This window comes from Balaenoptera borealis, assembly GCF_965194805.1.
Source record: "Balaenoptera borealis genome assembly, chromosome: 6".
Lineage (NCBI taxonomy): Eukaryota > Metazoa > Chordata > Mammalia > Artiodactyla > Balaenopteridae > Balaenoptera > Balaenoptera borealis.
In genome coordinates, this window is record NC_138863.1 from 33784286 (window position 1) to 33805703 (window position 21418).

The 21418-nt window shown below is 41.2% G+C and overlaps 1 protein-coding gene across 1 annotated transcript in view; it reads right to left on the reverse strand.

Moving 5' to 3' along the window:
* The window catches only part of LOC309631111 (uncharacterized protein), a 208653-nt gene that overhangs the window by 18780 nt on the left and 168455 nt on the right, over positions 1-21418 (reverse strand). The window contains exon 5 of the mRNA XM_082397191.1: positions 9837-9912. Coding sequence (XP_082253317.1) covers positions 9837-9912 — 76 coding nt within the window. The remainder of the gene's footprint in view (positions 1-9836; positions 9913-21418) is intronic.

Here is a 21418-nt window from a genome sequence, read left to right on the forward strand (position 1 = left end):
CCGTGAGCCATGGTTAAGAATCCGCCTGTCAATGCAGGGGACACGGGTTCGAGCCCTGGTCTGGGAAGATCCCACATGCTGCGGAGCAACTGGGCCCGTGAGCCACAATTACTGAGCCTGCGCGTCTGGAGCCTGTGCTCCGCAACAAGAGAGGCCGCGATAGTGAGAGGCCCGTGCACCGCGATGAAGAGTGGCCCCCGCTTGCCACAACTAGAGAAAGCCCTCGCACAGAAACGAAGACCCAATACAGCCATAAATAAATTAATTAATTTTTTAAAAAATTTGTTAAAAAAAAAAAAAATTTATGTTGATGGGTTGATCATTAAATGCTTCTTTCCAATTGTCCTGATACTTTTCTGCACCATCTCCAGCTTCTTGAAGGCAAACAAGCTTTATATTCTACTACCTAAGATTAATTATAGATTTCTGAAGTTTTTATTTCCCACTTCGGTGAAATTTAGAAAAAAAAGATTTTATCCTCCACTCCTTCCCTCCCCTCTCCCCCTCACATACAACCATTTATTCTTCACAGCTGAGGTCCCTGTGGGTTTTAAAGAGGCCCTCTTTCTTCTTTTTAAATTTTTTAATATATTTTTTAAACTTTTTATTGAAGTATAGTTGAATTACATATGTTGTGTTAATTACTTCTGTACAGAAAGTGACTCATTTATATATATATACATTCTTTTTCATATTCTTTTCCATTATGGTTTATCACAGGATACTGACTACAGTTCCCTGTGCTATACAGTAGGACCTTGTTGTTTACCCATTCTGTGTATACCAGTTTGCATCTGCTAAACCCAAACTCCCAGTCCAACCTTCTCCCATCGCCCTCCCTCTTGGCAACCACCAGTCTATTTTCTATGTGCCTGATTCTATTTCTGTTTCATAGATAGGTTCGTTTGTGTCATATTTTAGATTTCACATATAAGTGATATCATATGGTATTTGTCTTTCTCTGACCTACTTCACTTAGTACGATAATCTCTAGTTGCATCCATGTTGCTGCAAATGGCATTATTTTGTTCTTTTTTATGGCTGAGTAGTATTCCATTGTATATATGTACCACATCTTCTTTATCCATTCATCTGTCAATGGACATTTATGTTGCTTCCATGTCTTGGCTATTGTGAATAGTGCTGCTATGAACATAGGGGTGCATGTATCTTTTTGAATTATAGTTTTGTCTGGATATAGGCCCAGGAGTCGGATTGCTGGGTCATATGGTAGTTCTATTTTTAGTTTTCTGAGGAACCTCCATACTGTTCTCCATAGTGGCTGTATCAGTTTACATTCCCACCAACAGTGTAAGAGGGTTCCCTTTTCTCCACACCTAAAGAGGCCTCTTTCAGTGGGTGCTGGTTGTGGCTTGGGTTTAATCTTTCTAGTAGATAGATGCAAGATGAATGACTGGCTGGGTGTGACTGCTGAAGTGCTAGTCTTGTGCTGGGTAAAGCCACCCCTGCCCTCTGGGCAGTTTCACTGCAGAAGTAGATTCACCCTTGGGTGAGAACATCTTATTATTTATTCTTATCTGATCACTGACTTTTTGCTCAAGTCAGTAATAATTAGTTTCTAGTTCTTGAGAATACGCCAATGAAAGCAGATAGGGAAATGGAGCCAAACATGTGGGAGATTTTAAATTGCACATAATCGCTCAATTCTCCTGTGTATAATAATAGCTGCCTGTGAAAACTTTGCCAAATTAAAATGATTCTTTGTAATCAAGATAGGAAACCAAATGTTACTCCCATGACCTAGAAGAAAATAATAGTAACACTTAGTAAAATGCGCTGTATTGTGTTTTGAATATGTTTAAATGAAGTAGCTCTAAACATAAGACCCTGTGGGAATTCCCTGGCGGTCCAGTGCTTAAGACTCTGCGCTCTCACTGCCGAGGGCCCGGGTTCGATCCCTGTCGGGGAGCTAAGACTTCGCATGCTGCAAGGCAACGCCAAAAAAATTTTTTTAATAAATTTAAAAAAATTTTTAATAAAAATAAATATAAGACCCTCATCTGCTTGCTGTGTTTAGCAGGGGAAACACACTTAGGAGGACAGAAACATTATTATGTGGCACCAAAGGCAGAGGATAAAGAAGTGGACATATATACCTGTCAAGCCAGGATGCAGCATTAACACAGGTGGGTACATTTCTAGTCACGATTTTTACGTCATGATGCATTTCTAAATGAGGTGTTGTCATGTTCTTGATTTATAGCTGTGGAACCCAGGTATAAAAGCTAATGCTCAGTCAAACATTAAACATCAAGAAAAAGGCAAAGCCCAGCCCCGATTTGTACCAGTTTCCTCTAGTCTCCTCCAAAAGTCCTCCTCCCCTTCTTCCCAGATAATAGCTGCCTCCTACTTCATAAAAAAGTAATAACAATCATAGAGGCCCATCAGGTATGAACTGCCCCGATCCCCATCTCCCCTCCCCACCTCCATCATGCATGCAGTCTCGGATGGTGAGGGCTCCTCCCTCCTTTCCGGGGTCAGTGTTGACACCGGCTCCCTTGTTCCACTCACTCTCCACAATTATCCCTTCTATGTTCCATACCTTTAACTTCCATCTCTTTACTGCCTCATTCTGATAAACTCAAGTCCATCCCATCCTTAAAAGTAACCCTCTCTTGATTCTGCTTCCTCCTCTAGCTATTGTTTCTTTCTTCTTCCCTTCAGAGACAAGTTTTTATAGCAATTTCCTACCCTGTCTACTTCCTTCCTTCCCGTTTATGCCTCAACTTACTGCTTCTGCCAAGGCCACCAGTGGCCTACTAGTCCTCTGATGTGAGAGACTCTTCAGCTCTTTCTGGACATCTCTGCTGCCTTCTACACTGCAGACCGTTTGGTCCTTGCAACTCTACTCTCCTGGCTTCTCTGACATTAATCTATCGAGTTTCTCTTTATGCCTCTTTGTTCCTTCTTTAATTTCTCTCTGGCTCCTCCATCTCTACCTAGTCCTATTATTCTTCTGGAAATCCAGACCCCTTAGAGTATAAAGGTATAGACCTTTCTCCCAAATAAAAAGGACCTTTCTCCCAGATAAACTATGTCCTGCATAAGTAAGTCTACCAGCTTCAACAAACAACCCCCAAAGCTTAATGGATTAGCACAACCAAGGTTGATTTCTTGATTGGGCAAATCAATGTGAATGTTCTCCTAGGTGGCTCTTCTCCACGCATGATTCAGGGATCCACCCTCCAACATTGTGTGGCTCAGCCATCTTGGAGTCTTCAGCTTCCAACTGCACAGATGGGAAGTCAGGGAGAGTGAAAGATGCATATGATCCTGCCCCCATTCCATTGGCCAGAGCTTGGTCACATGATGTCACCTAGAAGCAGGGAAAGCTGCCTGCCCCCAACTCCATTGACCAGAGCTTGGTCACATGATATCACCTAGAAGCAGGGGAAGGTACCTGCCGCCATTCCATTGGCTGGAGCTCAGTCACATGATTTCACCTAGAGGCAGGAGAAACTGAGAAAAGTAGCTAGCTACACACTTAGAAAGGAAGAGAACTGGATATTGGCGAATGCTGCGGGGTCTCCCAGACTCCTTGATGCCTAGATTATGAACTGCTTTAAATGTTAGAATTCCCCTGGATCCCGTAGCTCATTGCTCTTCACTTTCTTTAAGGTCTCATTGGTGCTCTCATTGTCTCTCATCATTCCTCTACCCTCTCCATGCTGGTAATTATCCACTTTAGCTCTGACCTTTCCCATGAAGATCTGACTTCTATTATCTAAGATATTTCATTTGGTTGGGCCATGGACACCTTAAAATCAACAAGATCAAAACTCAACTAACCATCCTCCTCCTTAGACCAATTTCTTATTCTGTTTTTGACCTTAAATAATGACCTTATTATCATTTACTTACTCACAGAAGACAGAAAACTAAGTGGCATTCTCAATCTCTCACCCTCACTTCCTGCAGAAAATCCTCCCAACTACCTCTTAAATGTTCTTTGGAAACTATTTAACATGTTTCTCTTATGTTTTACTATTTAAATTTTTTTGAAAAATTTCAGTCATTTGGAAAAATGAAAACCTATATGCTCTTCCCCTAGATTCACCAATTATTAATATTTTGCCATATTTGTGCCCTTCTCTCTCTCTCTCTCCCCTACCCCACCCTCCTCTATCAGTGTTCGTTCTTCTGAATGCTTGAAATTCTTCAAAATAAAAAATTTAAATAGCAAAACATCAGAAGGAAATAAAAAGTTAAACACACACACACGTATTCCTACAGTATCTTCCTTCATAATCACAACACAATCATTCTTGGGAAATTTAACATTACATAATACAATTTCTCTCATACATGAGTCATATTCAAATTTCTCCAATTGACTCAATAATGTCCTGGGATTTTTTGGTTTGTTTTTTTCTGGTCCAGGATTGAATCCAGGATCATACACTGCATGTCTCTTTTATCTCTTTTATTCTAAAACAGTCTCAGATATTTTTTTCATGGCATCGATATTTTTGAAGAGCCAGGAGGGCCGTTCAGCAGAATATCCCTTTGTTTGGATTTGATGGTTTTCCCCTCCTGATTGGATTCAGGGTAAACATTTTTGGCAGGAACATCAGAAATGTCTTTTGAGCACCACACATCTGGAGGCACAAGACCTTAATGTGCCCCATTATCAGTGATATTAAGTTTGATCATTTGGTTAAAGTGGTACTGCCAGGTTTATCCTATGCAAAGGTATCTTTTCCCCTTTGTAGTGAATATGCTATCCGTGGAGTGATAGTTTCAGACTGAATGAATATTCTGTTCCTCCCAAATCTTTCACCTATTGGTTTAATTTATTTATTTATTTTAAAATTTATTTTATTTATTTTTGGCTGCGTTGGGTCTTCATTGCTTTCTCTAGTTGCAGCAAGCGGGGCCTAATCTTTGTTGCGGTGCACAGGCTTCTCATTGCGGTGGCTTCTCTTGTTGTGGAGCACGGGCTCTAGGAGCACAGGCTTCAGTAGTTGTGGCACGTGGGCTCAGTAGTTGTGGCGCACAGGCTTAGCTGCTCCGTGGCACGTGGGATCTTCCCGGACCAGGGCTCGAACCCATGTCCCCTGCATTACCAGGCGGATTCTTAACCACTGCGCCACCAGAGAAGCCCCACCCATTCATTGGTTTTAATATCACTGATGATTCTTGCCTGGTGATTTTTTCTAACTTTATTATACATTTTACATTTATTACTTGACATTCTTCTGTAAAGAAATTTAAATTTTTTGTATCAATATGGACTTTAAAAAAATTAATGTGTCAAAATCCTTTCCAACCATATGATTTTTGACGCTCAGATTGTTCCACATTTGCCTGTAGAAGTCCCTTCAAGCTGCCTCCTGTAGCCTTTTGACATAAATCCATCAGCCTTTGAGCACATTCTTACTTTCTAACTCAACAAGATTGCATCCTTTCTTGGTCCCAAATCTGGAATTGAACTTTCTCCAAGGAGCCCTGGTTACTTTTAGTGGGAAATGGTATTGAGAAACCAGATCTGGTGTTAGGTGTATTCATTGCTACTGGGGTGTCTTTGCTCTTTCCTATTTTCAGCTAGGAAATAAATATTTTTAAAAGAAATGAGTTCATATTTCTTTAATACTTCTAATTTCAATCCAAAACTACAGGGTTCTTCCTCACTTTCCCCCATTCCATATTTGTATCCCCCTTCACCCACACTGAGAACTCTGGTTCCCAAAAATATACATGTATTTATTCATTTGCTCAGTCCTGTAAACACCCATACAAAATAGTTTCAGAATCACTACACTCAGCACTACAAACCACAAACTTACTAAGTAAAGTTGAAGCTTTCTTTTTATTCTAACAATCGATCCCAGTGAGAGTGTATAGCCTGAAAATCGAGTTCAAAATCTACTTGGATTAATGTTTTGCGGTAATAGCATCAGTTTTACATACAGCTAAATTCATTTGTTTCTGTTTATATATTCAATTTTAGAGAATTTTCCCCATCACCATTTATGTAATTTTTTATCATGTAAAACATCCTCATAACTATTTTTTTAATCTTTTTTTCTTCTATTTTTATTTTTAATTTATTTAATTATTTTTGGCTGCATTGGGTCTCGGTTGCTGCGCGTGGACTTTCTCTAGTTGCGGCAAGCGGGGCTACTCTGTTGTGGTGCGTGGGCCTCTCATTGTGGTGGCTTCTCTTGTTGTGGAGCACGGGCTCTAGGCGTGTGGGCTTCAGTAGTTGTGGCTCACAGGCTTCAGGAGTTGTGGCACTCAGGCTCAGTAGTTGTGGCTCGTGGGCTCCAGAGTGCAGGCTCAGTAGTTGTGGTGCCCAGGCTTAGTTGCTCTGCAGCATGTGGGATCTTCCCGGACCAGGGCTCGAACCTGTGTACCCTGCATTGGCAGGCAGATTCTTAACCACTGCACCACCAGGGAAGTCCCCATCCTCATAACTATTAATGGCTGTATATAATGCTTCAGTTGTTGATATTTCACTAGTAAGCTATTTGGGCTTAACTTCAGACTTTACAAAGACTTCTAAAGGGGATTCAGAAGAGTTTTCAGAAATATATTATAATTAGTAATTTGTTCTTCCCCAGTGTCCTTGTACACCTAAGAGTGTGACATACCATCTCCTGCCAACCTACCTGCCATGATTATCCCTTGGGATACGGGCCACAAGTGGGACTCATGGTGTTTATCGTCGCCTCTACTCCTCTTACCCCAGCCATGGTGTTTGGGGCACTCCTGGGACTCCCGCCACCCCCAGGCAGAAATGACCCAGCAAAGACCATTCTTTTGAGCAGTGGTCTTCATCCCTGGTGCAATTACTATCACCTGGAGAGATTTTTGAATGCTGATACTTATCTCCCCTTCAGACCAGTTAGATCAAAATCCCTGGGGGTGGGATTTTGTCAGTCAGGCTTTTTTGTTTGTTTGTTTGTTTTCCTTAATGCATTGCTTTATGAGGAGCTACTTATCAGTCTTGCAAACTCTGAGCACAAGATTCTCGAGATGCCACCCAATCCAAATATCTATTGATAACAACCCATGGAGGGGCTCTTTTTTCCCCCAGAAGTATATCAAGAATTAATTATGCATCCCTGAATCTTTAGAAATCATTTAAAATTTTATGTAACTTAGATGTAAATATAGAGAATAAGATAGAAATTACATGCAGTGGTGCTTTGATATTTTCAGTTCATCCCTCATCCAAGAATTGGTGAGTCTTCAGACAGTTAGAGCTAAAGACTGTCCTTGGTCTTTCTCTGCTTCAATTTTTCAATATGTTTATGTTTCTAGTATCTTTCTTACCCCACACAGCTCTGTGGATGTCTGATTCAGGACCCTTCTTGCACTACACGAATTATTCTCAGTTCCTAGATACCTAGTCTTCTTATCATCATGTTTCCACAGAGGCTGCTCCCACCACCACTCACTGCAAAGAATGCCTCCTGCTCCTCCCCTGGCCTCTCGTCCAGGGGCTCACCTGCTCTACTTTCTACCTGTCTATTCCTAGTGGGGCCCAGCATTCTGTGCTGTTGGGCTGTATTCTGCCCAGTGAGGCAGCAGAAATTATTTCCTGATTGATGTCTGAGTCAAACACGGATCCTGTACTGAGCAGACACATAGACAAACAAAGAAAGAGAGACCCCTTTTTTTAACTTGCTCCCACCTGCAGTTGCAGAGTCACCATCACCACTCCTCACCTGCCTCAGTGGGACCATCACCAGCCCCTGACCCAAGGTTATCTTCGTGGCACACGTGCTGCTTTGCCCGCCCTCAGGATCATTTTTAAAAGGCATTATAGGCATATGTTCAATTTTTAGTAGCCCAACCAAAATTAGGCAGACTGTGATCTTAAGAGCTTCATAAAGGAGGTGGTATTAAGTGACTTGGCGAAAAAAGAAAAGGGCGGGGTTCAGTATACTGAAGAAAATCCACTAGGTTTCTGTTATGGGCGTTGCAAGCAAAGTGATGTTTTTTTGGGAGGTGGCTTCTGCCACTTTTATGGGGTGGATTTAAAATAGAAATGGTTAGAGAAGACTCTGGAATTTGAACAACTGCAGTAGTTTGGATTAAGAGAATTAAGGCTCAGACAAAAGGATGGCTGTTGAAAGAGGAGAATAGAATCCTAGAAATGTTATGAGAGAAGAAATAAATGGCAAGGTTTGAACATGGATTGGTATTTGGATGGAGAATATGAGAAATTAAGGCTTGAAACAAAACTTTGCAGAACAGTTAATCATTAATGCCATTAATTATATAAAGAATCTTGTCAAAGTTAATAATAAAGGAATCAAAAAAAATCTCAAACTAGAGGGTATGGAGAAAAGGGAACCCTCCTATACTGTTGGTGGGAATGTAAATTGGTACAGACACTATGGAGAACAGTATAGAGGTTCCTTAAAAAACTAAAAATAGAGTTACCATATGATCCAGCAATCCCAATCCTGGACATATATCCGGAAAAGATGAAAACTCTAATCGAAAAGATTCATGCACCCTAATGTTCATAACAGCACTGTTTACAATAGCCAAGACACGGAACCTAAATGTCCATCAACAGATGAATGGATAAAGAGGATGTGGTATATATATATATACAATGAAATACTATTCAGCCACAAAAAAGAATGAAATAATGCCATTCCCAGCAACATGGATGGACTTGGAGGTTATCATACTAAGTGAAGTAAGTCAGACAGAGAAAGACAAATATCATTTGCTATCACTTATATGTGGAATCTAAAAATATTATACAAAGGAACTTGTAAATTTACAAAACAGAAATAGACTCAGACATAGAAAACAAACTTACGGTTACCAAAGGGGAAATGTGGGGGGAGGGAATAATTAGGGATTTGGGGTTAACAGATACATGCTACTATACTTAAAATAGACAAACAACAAGGACCTACTGTATAGCACAGGGAACTGTATTCGATATCTTGTAATAACCTAAAATGGAAAAGAATCCGAAAAAGAATATACATGTATAACTGAATCACCTTGCTGTATACCTGAAATATTGTAAATCAACTATACTTCAATTAAAAAAAAAAGAAACCACTGGAAAAAAATCTCAAACTACTCAGAGGAAATCCAATGAATTGTTTTTGATAACCAATCTTAAAAACTGAGAGTTATGTACAAAAACCACAAAAAGTGGTCTATTGTGACTCCTAAGAAAGATCAACAGAAAAGGAACATCTTAAACATAAAGATAGCTTCCCAGCTGCCTAATTTATTAAGAAGAAGCAAGAAATTTATAGCTTCCTACTCTTTCCTGGGTGTTATTCTACTCTTTGTCTCCTAACTCATATAGTCAAGAAGATGACAATGGTTTCTGGAATATTCCATAAACATGAACTCACAGTCTCAAATCATTTAAAGTTGTGATTCTATTTTTTTCCTCTCCATTTTATTCCAATCCATTTTATTCTAAAGGTAGGGATGACATAATAATAAATGGAGGATACCACCTACTACTTGGGAAATATAAGGTGTGGAAAGTCATTACATGCAATAAAAATTCAGTGATTGACTAGCTTGCAGTTTCAAATATCTACAGAACCCTGTGTTCACCCACAGGCTCCACTGACAATGTGATTTCTGCACCTTCTCATCAAGCCCCACTACTGCACTATGTGACAGTTGAGTCACTGCACATAAAAGAAAAGGGAACATTAATGCAGGGAATGAGAGAAAGGCTAAAAGCAGGATGAACGTATGAATAGAAGCCATAGCATTTGCAGGTCTCCTTGTTTGGGGGGACCTTGGGAATATAGACAGATTAGGATTTGGGGTGACACTGGGCCAAGCCTGAATCATCCCCATGCATTTATCACCTGGTTATACAAATGCTCTTGTTCACTGAAGGATATTCTTCTGTCACCATAAACACTGTGGAATATAGCCTTGAGTCTGTAAAGAAGTAGAAAATACCACTAAGAATCTAAAACAACCATCACAAAGCTCAAACACTATACCCCAGGAGATTTCAGCCTGTAGGAGAGGATCTTTGGTTCTTACTCTGAGCTTTATCAAGACTAATTTACAAGCATGGGTGATTTCCCACTCCACCGTGCATTAGAAGTGAATCCCTGCTCAGACATCACCTCCTCTAGGAAATCTCCCTGTGTGAGCCTAGACTCCCTACACAGTTCATTCAGCATCATAATTGGTGAGCACTTCCCACAGGCCAGGTGCTCTCTTTCCCAGTACCTTGAACATCTCATTCTGAATCACGTGGCTTGTCACAAGCTGGTCTCCCTGCCAGACCACTGGCTTCTTGTGGGGCGAAGTTTCCTGCCTTTGCATGTCTATTCTCCTAGTATCTAGCACATAAAATACACATAAAAGATGCTCAATAAGTATGTGCTGAAATGCAGTGTGTGACAGCACACCATAAAGGAGTCACGGGTCAGGCAGGTAGAGGGTCATATACGGCTGCTTTCCTTGGAGGGATCATTCATTCAACAGATAGATGAGTAGTTCGGGGTTCTTCAATAGAACTCACCAGAGAGTATCAAGTAAGTCAACCACAACAGTTATTGAGAGCTATAACATTAAAATAATGGAAGAAACTCAAAACGTTTAGTCTGAAGAAGAAAAGAGCTGAGGTGTGAGCGTGGGCCACTGTCAGGAGACGGGAAGCACCCAAGGGAGGAAGGGCTGTACCTGTGGACGCCGAAAGCCAAACAAAGCACAGCGACTGGTCAGCCGGGATAGAATCCCCACGGCTCCCGTCTCAACCTGCCCACTCCCTGCGGTCTCTAAGCTGGGGCTCCCTGGACATTGGACTTCCTCCCTCCCCTGATCGCCTTCTGGCATCGACGGTCGCACATCAGAGCTCCCCGACACTGACGCTCGGCCACCCCATCTTCAGCTGCACTCTAGTGACTGTGTATCCTTTTGATGGATGTCCCAGGTTTCCCCAAAACGACTTCCACAGAGCTCACTCATCGTTTCCTCTCTTCCCTCCCACTGCCCTCACCCCAAGGCTTGTAGGTGTCACAGCATGACACCCTTGGCGTCTGGAAGGAGGGCAGAGGTTTGAGCCTGTCCCAGGCACATCCCTCCTCTGCTTATACCAAGGGAAACACTTACGTGGGCACTTCTCGGCAGCTCCTCTCCTGCCCGGAGCCTGGGCCTCATCCTTGACCCTCATCCAAGCCCAACTGCCTTTGCAGCTTTGTCTCGTGTTCCACAACTGCACTGAGTCCCTCCCACGGCCCCTTTGACTCACTGTCTAATCCCTTGGCGATAGGTATGAAGGCATCACTGGCCTATTGGGCTTTTTCCTGTGTTCCCCCGATGTTTCTGACTATTCTAGAAGCTTCAGAACTCGTCTTTTCTCTACCTGCTCATCTCCTTGAGGGAGGCCCCACCTTTTACCTTTGCTTCCTAATGAGCCCTCAAATAGAAACCCACAGACCACTCCATTTATAGATGGAATCTTCATGACCCACGCCCCCATGATTTTGTGATACACATATTTTTTAATTCTCAAAATACATGTATTCTAATTTAAATAACAAATATATGCTATAACACCTTGGAGGAGGAGGTGCTGTCCTGAGATCCAGAAAACAATGGTTTGTCCCAGCTCCACAAAAGGTTGGGAAGGCTGCGTACATCCAGCAGAGCTGTTCTTTCCATTCTTTTCTTTACCTGGGGTCGGACTCACTGATTCAGGAGATATTCATACAAGAGGGCACCCCCCCAAAAAAAGTGTTCCTTATTTGGGACTTCTTAAATAAATTATGCTGCATCTATATGATGGACTGCTAGGCAGATATTAAAATAAATGAGGTAGAGCTTTATATGCTGCTATGGGAAAATATCCAAGAATGATGTTTATAATATTATACCTTTTGTAAAAATCATCTCACAAAATTATGGCGTATTCATAAAAATAAATTCTAGAAGGAATTTCAAGAAAACGATGACAGTGGTTACCTTTAGGAAGAGAGACAGGGCTGATAAGTGGGCAGGGGAGACTTCACTCTTCATCTTGTACCTTCCTGTATTATTTGATTTTTCCAACTGGGTACATGTACATGTTCATAATCCCTTTTATGAAACCCTTTAGGCCAGATGTATTTTGGGATTCTTATTTTTCCAATTTAAAAGATCATATGATCTGTCTACCAGATATTATATAAAATCTTCAGCAGAGTCTGGGGCAACATACCCTATTCAAGCTTGTATTTCCTCAGTGAAGTGTATGATTATCCACACTGAGATTTTTTAAAAGACTATGACTCTCATCATTGGATGAGATCAAGTCAGGTTTCTCCACCACGTTGGTTTTCAGGGCTTTTTGGAATTCATAATTGCAGATAAGGGACTGAGGACATATATTAGCACGATTTGATTTTTCTTATGATAACAGGGTGTGAGCAATGAGATAACGGATGATTTTTTTTTCTTTATACTTTGCTATATTCTATTCCTTACTTTTCTCTGCATGCTTTTTACTCCCCAGAAGCAGTTGACAGTAATATGCTCAGAGGAACAAGAACACACACTCACTAGGACAGAGTGGCAATCCCTAAATGACAACTGAGGGCAAAAAGAGCCAGTAATCCAACAAAGGACAAGTAGCTCTAAATTCTGCTGGGTGTTAACAATTTGGGTCAATTTGTTATTGCTTCGCAGGGCAGAAGAAGCAGGGTGAGAGCATTCCCCATTGAATTCAACCTCACAATAGGAAAGAGGGAGATAGGAGAACAGTGCCCAGCAGGCATTCGAACTGTAAGTATTAGTGCAGTGGAAAATGGCAAGAGGACCAAGAGAAAGCTCATGACTAAATTCTAACACTAAAGTGTACGTGTAGGCTTTTCTTTACTTCACAGTTTTCATGGAGTGGCACCTTTGCTATTCACAGGTGGCACACACCTTTTGATGAACCCATTGATCCTGTACGTACTTGAATGAAACTGTCTTTATTTTAGGGACTTTTGGTACTTCATTTGTGACTGCCTCACTGACAAAGATTCATGGACAGATGGCAGGAAGAACAGATTTCTAATTTTATTTCCAGGCTGCTGTTTGATTCATGTCTACACAGATGGGGCTGTATTGGTAGCTCATGATGTAGTTGGATCGGGACAAGGTATTAACACCAGAATGATACGTGTGAGGTTGTTTCAGTTTCACCATCAGCCAAGATTAGACTTTATAAAGTATTCCCAGACACTATTATATCACCTGTGGGCTTTCTAATGCAATGACCAGAATTGCCCACAGGTGTCCCTAGGTGCTCATTCTGGATTACCTGTCAATGAGGCAGCTGGGATTTGGGAAGGGGGCTTCACCTCCTTTCTCTAGTGAGAAGGGTTTCACCAAAACTCAGCTCCCCAGGGACCACTGGCTCCTTCCCTCCTGTAGAGAATCTGTAATTGCTCATGGGCTCCTAAGCCAAGATGCTGGGCTACCAGCATTCCCAGACAACTCTTGTACATAATTAGCACCCCAAATTCAGACTTCCTGGTACCAGACAACCTGTTCATTGCCTCATCAATGAGCCCACTTTCTCATGCTCATGCTATCAAAGGGGGACCCATAGTAGAGTCAGGGCCCTTCCTCTAGAATATGGACCCATGCTGCACGTACGGTGGGCCTCTCCATGGGTCGTGAAAGGATGGGGAATCTGTTCTTTCTCGTTGCAAGGACCCCCTTTCCTCAATAAAGACTTTTTTAAACCCATGTCATGTGGCATTGTGGGATTTGTTTTGACCTCTGACACTTGATAGGTTTGGGGTATAGTGAAGCACTGCCTATTTAAAAGTTTTTAAACTCTTAAAAATATTTGGTTGTTATGTGTCCACCTAAACCATAGATTATGAATCTCCTTATCACTTCTCAAAAGGGATAAAAGACTCTTCTATAGGTTTAGATTAGTGTCCTAGAGCACATTCTGTCCACTTGTTTTCCTGTGCAGGTAGCCAGCCATGAATTAAAGATACTGATGTCTTGTATACATCTTGGCGAGATAAATGATAAATACCATGACTGTGCCCAGCCTTGGTCTCCACTAGTGCAGATGTCAATGGAAAAGCTGTGTGGGTGATGATTTTACTGACACCAAACCTCCTCTTAAATCTCAAACCCTTTTTCCAGAGAAGCCCTCTGCTCTAGTCCAGAAAATTTCTCATGATGCCTTCCTCATGAGCACTGGACAGAAGGGGGTAAAACACCATCTCATAGTGTTTCTCTGTACCACCTGAAATAGTGGGCACAGGACTATTGTTTAGCAGCGTAAGTTCTATTTTTCCTTAATACATTTTAAGAACACCACCCCAAGACCCTAACTTCACAAAGGCAGGACACACTGCCTTTCTTCCTGAAGCATTATTTGAAGTATAGAATGTAATATGATCCATTCATTCCCAGCCTGGCCATGGGAGAGCACAGAAGAAGGGGGCTCAAGAGGAACTCTCAGGTGGAGATAATTGGATCTTGAGCCAGGAGGTTATCTCTTTGAAGGCTTGAAGTGTAAATTGATACCACTCCTGTACCCTTGCCATTTCACTCCCTATGTCCAAGCAGAGCACAGTTATAACAACCCCCTACACAAAATACCTCCTTACTTGAGAACGATGAACACCCCAGACAGCCCTCTCAGCGGTTCGGAGAGCCAAAGATCATGGTAGCTAAAAAAGGACAAGTGCAACGTTCCACTTTGAAAGGGTGTGGGCAGAGATCTCCCTGGTTTGGTCCGCCGAACTTGAGTACCAAGGCCAAGAGTAACCTACTCAATACTGGTAACTCTGTAACCATTCGGGTTACAAGGATGTCTTCTTTAATAAGTGTCACTTAGATAACATCAAGCACTGTAGTTACCTAATCTTATTTAGTACTTAAAAGAACCCTTCAAAGTAGGTATTAGGGTGCCCATATCATCCAAACCAAGATACTCTGGAGAGCAAAGGAAGTCATCAATATTAACATAAAGATAAGAAGTGTAACCAAGGGATTGTCCTGGGCAGACCAGGTGTGTGGTCACCTACTGTGAGTATCTCCAGGTCACAGATGAGATCCCTGAGGCATGGAGAGTGTAAGTCTGCTGAGGAGAAGCAGAGCTATTCAAGCCCAGGGATGTCTGACTCCAAAACTCACGTCTCTTCACACCATGCGGCCTTGCTCTTGCCTGATGTGGGAATAGTTCTGGTGCTCGCTGCTCTGGGCAGTGGTTTTCATAGCCTTGCTAGGTATTCAGCAAATCTTAAATGGAACCTTAACAGATCAAGCAAATAAGAACAGAGCTGTTTTGGTAGAACTGGGTGAATGGGGCTCACATCGTCTGGCTTCCCTCCAGCCTCCTCCTTTACCTCCTGGGTGACCCTCTAAGCCCCACCATTTCTACAGGGAATACCAGGGCCTGGCCGCCACCTAGATGTGGAGTCAAACCACATGGAAGCTATTTGGGGAAGGACAGAGAATATAATGGTCGGTGCCAGGTGAGAACCTCTGCTGCATTTAGAAGTCCTGACCATTTAATTCTCTGTCACTCTGCTTTTTCCACCTGCAGCATTCCTGCCAGATGCTCATGCAACACCGTGAGCCCATTAGTAGCCAGAATCCTAATGACACCCGGAAGGGGCAGGTGAGCTCCAGGTGTGGCTGAAGCCTGCAGAGCTCCGGTGGGCTGTGTGGCGGAAGCACTTGCCTCATGTTCTACTGCATCCCTCAGGGCTTCCTTCTCCTCCCCTGCCCAGTGCTGCCCCACCTTCAGGAGCAGACCGATCACCTGGGCATCTTGTTAAAATGCAGATTCTGATTCAACAGGTCTTGGGTGGGGCCTTAGAGGCTGCATTTCTCTCAAGCTCCCAGGTCATGCCTATGCTGTTGGACTGCACTTTAAGTAGCAAGAGCTTAGGCGACAGACACAGATCAGCAACACAGATTTTACAGAATAGAAGTATCTGGTTCATATGGACATGTTTTCACATCCGGAGAAGCAGCTCAGAGATGTTAAATGCTGTTCTTGTTTAAACGCAACTTAGTGTGTGTCTGGTTATTAGCAAAAGAAAGTAGAGCTTACACCATCCCGTTCACTTCTGGGAATTTACAGAGAAAAAGCAATATGTTTATAGGAAGTTCTTGCACGAGAAGCTGTTAAGTTTGATCATGTTTTGAAAAACATCTTTGACTAATTTACAAATATGTGCTACTTTCCATATGCACATTTTAAACTTTCATGGGAAAACTGGATAGGTATCCCCTGGGTGGCAGTTCTTGCTCTTCTTCCAGGAATAAAATGTTCATATTACAACATGACCCAGATTTTAAAATTGAGGGAGCAGAGGTTCTGCAAAGCCACATGAGCGCTTAATTAGTGCTGTTTGAAAGGCACTTTGATGTTTCATGGGAAACCCTCAGGGAGCAGTGATGGATGGGACACACTGGCAGCAACATTAGTGATCTACCAAAGTTACCTCTTTTTCACTTTGTTCCTTTGAACTTAAAAATATACTATGCATATTTTAACCATAGCCCATAGCTGTAGCTCCACCCTAGGCCCAGGAATGGGGACAGGAAAATTTTGCTTGGGGTCCCTGCATTTAAACTTCCACCACAGACATTTACCTTCACCACTTTTACAATTGTTCTTCAAACAGATTCACCAAAACAGTGACTTTGTCTCCTCACCATGCTTGTTGTTCACTCAGCAAATTAATATTCCCAATAATAAGAAGTATGACTGCAAGAAAATGGGCATTTTCCCATGTTTTGTTCCTTTTGTCCAGTTTTATATTTTTCCTTTGAAAACATTTCTCTTTTGCAGGTTAACGAAGCCTTTACTCAAAAGCATTAGTCTTTCTACCACTTGGATATTTTAGGTAAGGGGTATTTAATACTGTCCTAAAATTACTCTCTATTAGAAGAGAAAAGAAGCTTTGAAAAGTCATGCTTCATTGTTTACATTTTTAATATTATTTATTTTATTTTACTTTCATTGAAAGGAATGTTTCTTTCATTAGGGAGAGGAATGTATTATCATGCTGGGATGGTGGAAATTTTTGAGATAAGTCCCATAATTTCCTACATGTAATGTCTCATTACACCTAAAACAACCACAGGTTTACAAGCCAGTTGTTGATGGTCCCGTGCATAATGTCAACAGCTTAGGATAGAGGGATTTTTGCAAAGCTTTTTAGTGCTGTCTGGCATGGATTTAGTGCTTATGCTTTTCGGTCTCAATAATTAATAGGATGCAACGTTTGTTGCTTCCTAGTATATCTTGCCCTCCAGAAATATTGCCTTACATTCTGCCTCCTGAGGGTCTCTTGTCAAATGGAGGCTTGATTATAGTAGCTGTGAGTCAAACCATAGATGACCAAAACAGCCCCATACAAATAAAGTTGAACAATGTACTACATCAGACAAGGGAGTTTGTCCAAGCAGGCAACAAGGAGATCCCACTGGAAGCAACAAAAACTAACCCTGCTCTTACCAGATAAGCATATATGGGCACATCTTTCGGGCTTATTGGGAGGGTGGTATGATATCCTGGTGATGGCCATAAAGTCACAACCTACCTCTGGAAGTTGGTTGGGATCCACCCAGAGTGGGGTGCAGGCTCAGGGCGGGGCAAGAGCCTTGTTCCTAGATCTGTCAAGGCCAAGCGAGATGACCTGCCTACTTTTATACTGGAGTCATAGAAACACGGACAAATCTGGAAAGAGCATGGAGTCAGCCCTCTGAAAATCTAATTGTGCCAGAAAGCAAGGGAGCACTTGAAGAATGATGAGGATAGGTCAAAAGAACACAGAAAGTGTTGAAGAGGTTTTCCCACTGGCCAAAGCTGGTCATGAATTTTTGTTCTTTGTTTCTAAGATCAGTTTTCCTACACTGTGATCATTTTTATTACTCTTTTTAAGGCACTAACTTGCTATATTTCTCTAAACTTAAGACCTCTACAAGGAGTCCCAAGATACCGTGAGTAGGAGATTGCTTGCTGACCTTTGCTCTTTGTAGTCCTCTAATGACCTCATAACATTCTGTGTATTTCTTAAATTTACTCTGCTGTTGGCCTATGATCTGTTTTGCTTTCTCTCGGAAAGTAAACTTAGATGTGAAGCCAAAATATCACCAGAAAACCCTCCCTGATTTTTTTGCTCTTTTATAGTTGCGGAACAAGAATCATAACAGCTGTAAAAGGAACAGACTACTCAAATTCTATATGACCATCACAGTCTCCTCCCCGTAGGTGGGTCTACACAGGAAGCCAAATCCGAACCAGAAGTTTCCCCAACAAGCACAGAATCAGAAGGGAGGTTGATGAGCTGGCTCTTCAATGCAATCACACAAAGCCAGGCTCACACATCACCTCACTGGCAGCCAAACCAGGAAATGCCAAACTTGGCCGAGCTTCCCCGCCCACTGCCAGTATTTGGCTCTGTTCTTTTCTTTTCCCCAAGCTCGCAAGGCTTCTCAAACTCCTCTTCTGATTAATGTGTTAACATGGGCACTTCCTGACAGGTATTCTGAAAAATATTGTACAACTTTTTAAATGTATATGTCAAAAGCAACCTGTCTACAAGAAGAATGGTAAAAGAGGAGTTGTCATACTCAGAAAATATTATAATCTGCACTATTCATATATACAATACTAACATTTATATATGTTATAATATATGTTATAAACTTATAACTATAAACTAATGCCATGAAATACAACAAATGGAAGAATTTGTTATCAAGGGATGAGTAGAGCGAACTGAAATGACTTTAAGGTAAATATGTTTAAATTCCATTCCTCAAAGAAATATACTTATTTTTTTAAATGGGAGGATATGAAAAAGTTGGTGACTATGAATCAAGCATAAGTTCATATGAAAAGAATTAGTAAAATATCCTGACGATGAAAAATATGGTCCTTGAACTTAGAAAACTTGAGACTTAAAAAAAAAAGAAAATTTGAAACTAGACATAACTTTTAAATGAAAATATACAGGTTGTCTTTAGCCCCAGGATTAGTGAATAAGCACCATTTACTGAGTGTTTACTTTGTGTAAGACATGTTGTAAGACATGTTGTTAACAATTCTTTTTTAATTGAGGTATAGTTGATTGTGTAAGTTTAAGGTATACAATGTGTTGGTTTGATACATTTATATATTGCAATATGATTAGCATTAGCTAACACTTCTATTATATTATTGTATTTCTTTTTTTGTTGTGAGAACCACTAAGGTGTACCCTCTTGGCAACTTTGAAGTTTACAATTCAGAATTGTTGATATACTGTGCATTAGATCTCCAGAACTTATCTACTAATTGCAAGTTTATACCGTTAACAACATCTCCCCAATTCCCCACACCCTAATCCCTGGTAACCACCATTCTACTCTCTTTAGAGTATAAGTTGTTATGAGTTTGGCTTTTTTAGATTCCACATATAAGTGAGATCATGCAATATTTGTCTTTCTGTGTCTGGCTTATCTCACTTAGCATAATATCCTCCAGGTTCACCTACGTTGTTGCAAATGTCCCGATTTCCTTCTTTTTTAAGGCTGAGCAGTGTTTCGGTGTATATATGGACCACATTTTCTTTATCCACTCATCAGTCAATGGATACTTACGTTGTTTCCATATCTTGGCTACTGTAAATAATGCTGCAATGAACATAGGAGTGCAGATATTTCTTCAAGATAGTGATTTCAATTCCTTTGGATAAATACGCAGGAGTGGAATTGTTGGACCATATGGTAGTTCTATTTTTAATTTTCTGGTTTTCCGCAGTGGCTGCACCAATACATTCCCACCAACAGTGCACAAGCGTTCCCTTTTCTCCACATCTCACCAATACTAGTTGTCTTCTGACTTTTTGATGGTAGCCACTCTAACAGGTGTGAAGAGATATCTCATTGTGGTTTTGATTTGCATTTCCCCAGTGATTAGTGATATTGAGCATCTTTTCATATACCTGTTGGCCATTTATATGTCTCTTCTGGAAAAATGTCTATTTGGGTCCTTTGCCCATTTTTCAATTGAGTTATTTGGTTTTTTGCTATTGAGTTGTATGAGTTCTTTATATATTTTGGGTATTAACCCCTTATCATATATATGATTTGCAAATATTTTCTCCCATTCCGTAGGTTGCCTTTTCATTTGTTGATTGTTTCCTTTGTTATGCAGAAACTTTTTAGTGTGATGTAGTCCCGCGTGTTTACTTTTGCTGTTGTTACCTGTGCTTTTGGTGTCAATTCCAAAAAAATCATTGCTAAGACCAATGTTAGGAAGCTTTCCCCCTATGTTTTCTTCTGGGAGTTTTATGGTTTCAGGTCTTATATGTACATAATTTCATATCCTGCCTTTTTTTCCCATTTGATATGTTTTTATCATACCTATTTGCCACATTATTACATCATCTTCATAACTATTATTTTTAATGACTATGATATTAAGGCTGATTATGGTGAAAATTTGTAACTTTAATTTTATAGGGAGATGGAGTAGTATAGGTACTTATAAACCTTAAAAATTCTATTAGATTACATATCAAAAATTTTATAATGAGTGACATCAGCAGCACGGTGTCATGAGTCGTTCCTTTTTTCTCTCCCTGTTGATTTACAACTAACTAATTGGACATCCATAAGCAAAAAAAAAAAAACACCCTGCAAGGCATAACAGGACACCTGTGAGATCCATCCCTCTGTGCATCTGAAAGAAGGTGGATTGGACCCTAGAGGAACTGGCAAAGAGAGGGAATTGGAGGCAGAGCTGGTGGCGGCAGAGAAGGCTGCGAGCCAGCACGACTTTTCTAGCAGAGGAGGTGGAGGGTGAAGGCAGTGGGGGGCAGGGAGCGGGGCCTGCCCAGCCATGTGCTGAGCTGTAGGGATCAGTTGCTCTGTTGCTCTCTCTCAGGAAAGGCCAGAGTGACGGGGGAGAGGAAAAGGAAAGGGAAGCGGGCAAAGAGAACTGAAGGAAAATGTCTCCCGCTGTCTGCCTCAGGAGGCAAGAGCACTGCCTAAGGACTTCTGCGACTCCTCTACTGGAGGACCTCCCTATCAGGCATCGGTACACTCAAAGCCCCAAGTGCTAACTGGCTCACTGGCTCTGCCATCACCTTTTGCTTTTTTTTTTTTTTTAATACACTGCCCAATCTCAGCAATTAATTAGCGCTGGTAAGAGAAACCAAAAACTTGTGCTATAGCACCACCTTCTGGAAAATAAAAGGAATGCTCTTAACTACCAGTCTGTAGAACGGTTAGAATCAAAATAAAGCCTTGCCTAAATGAGAAATTTGCTACTTCAAATGCAGCGACAGAGGTACTTTTCACCAAACACCGTGAAAAATCATGGTAATATGGTATCACAAAAATAAAGTGACAATTTTCTAGCAAAGACATGGAATATTGGGATCTAACTGATAAAGAAATTAAAACAGCAGTTATGAAGAAATTCAATGAGCTA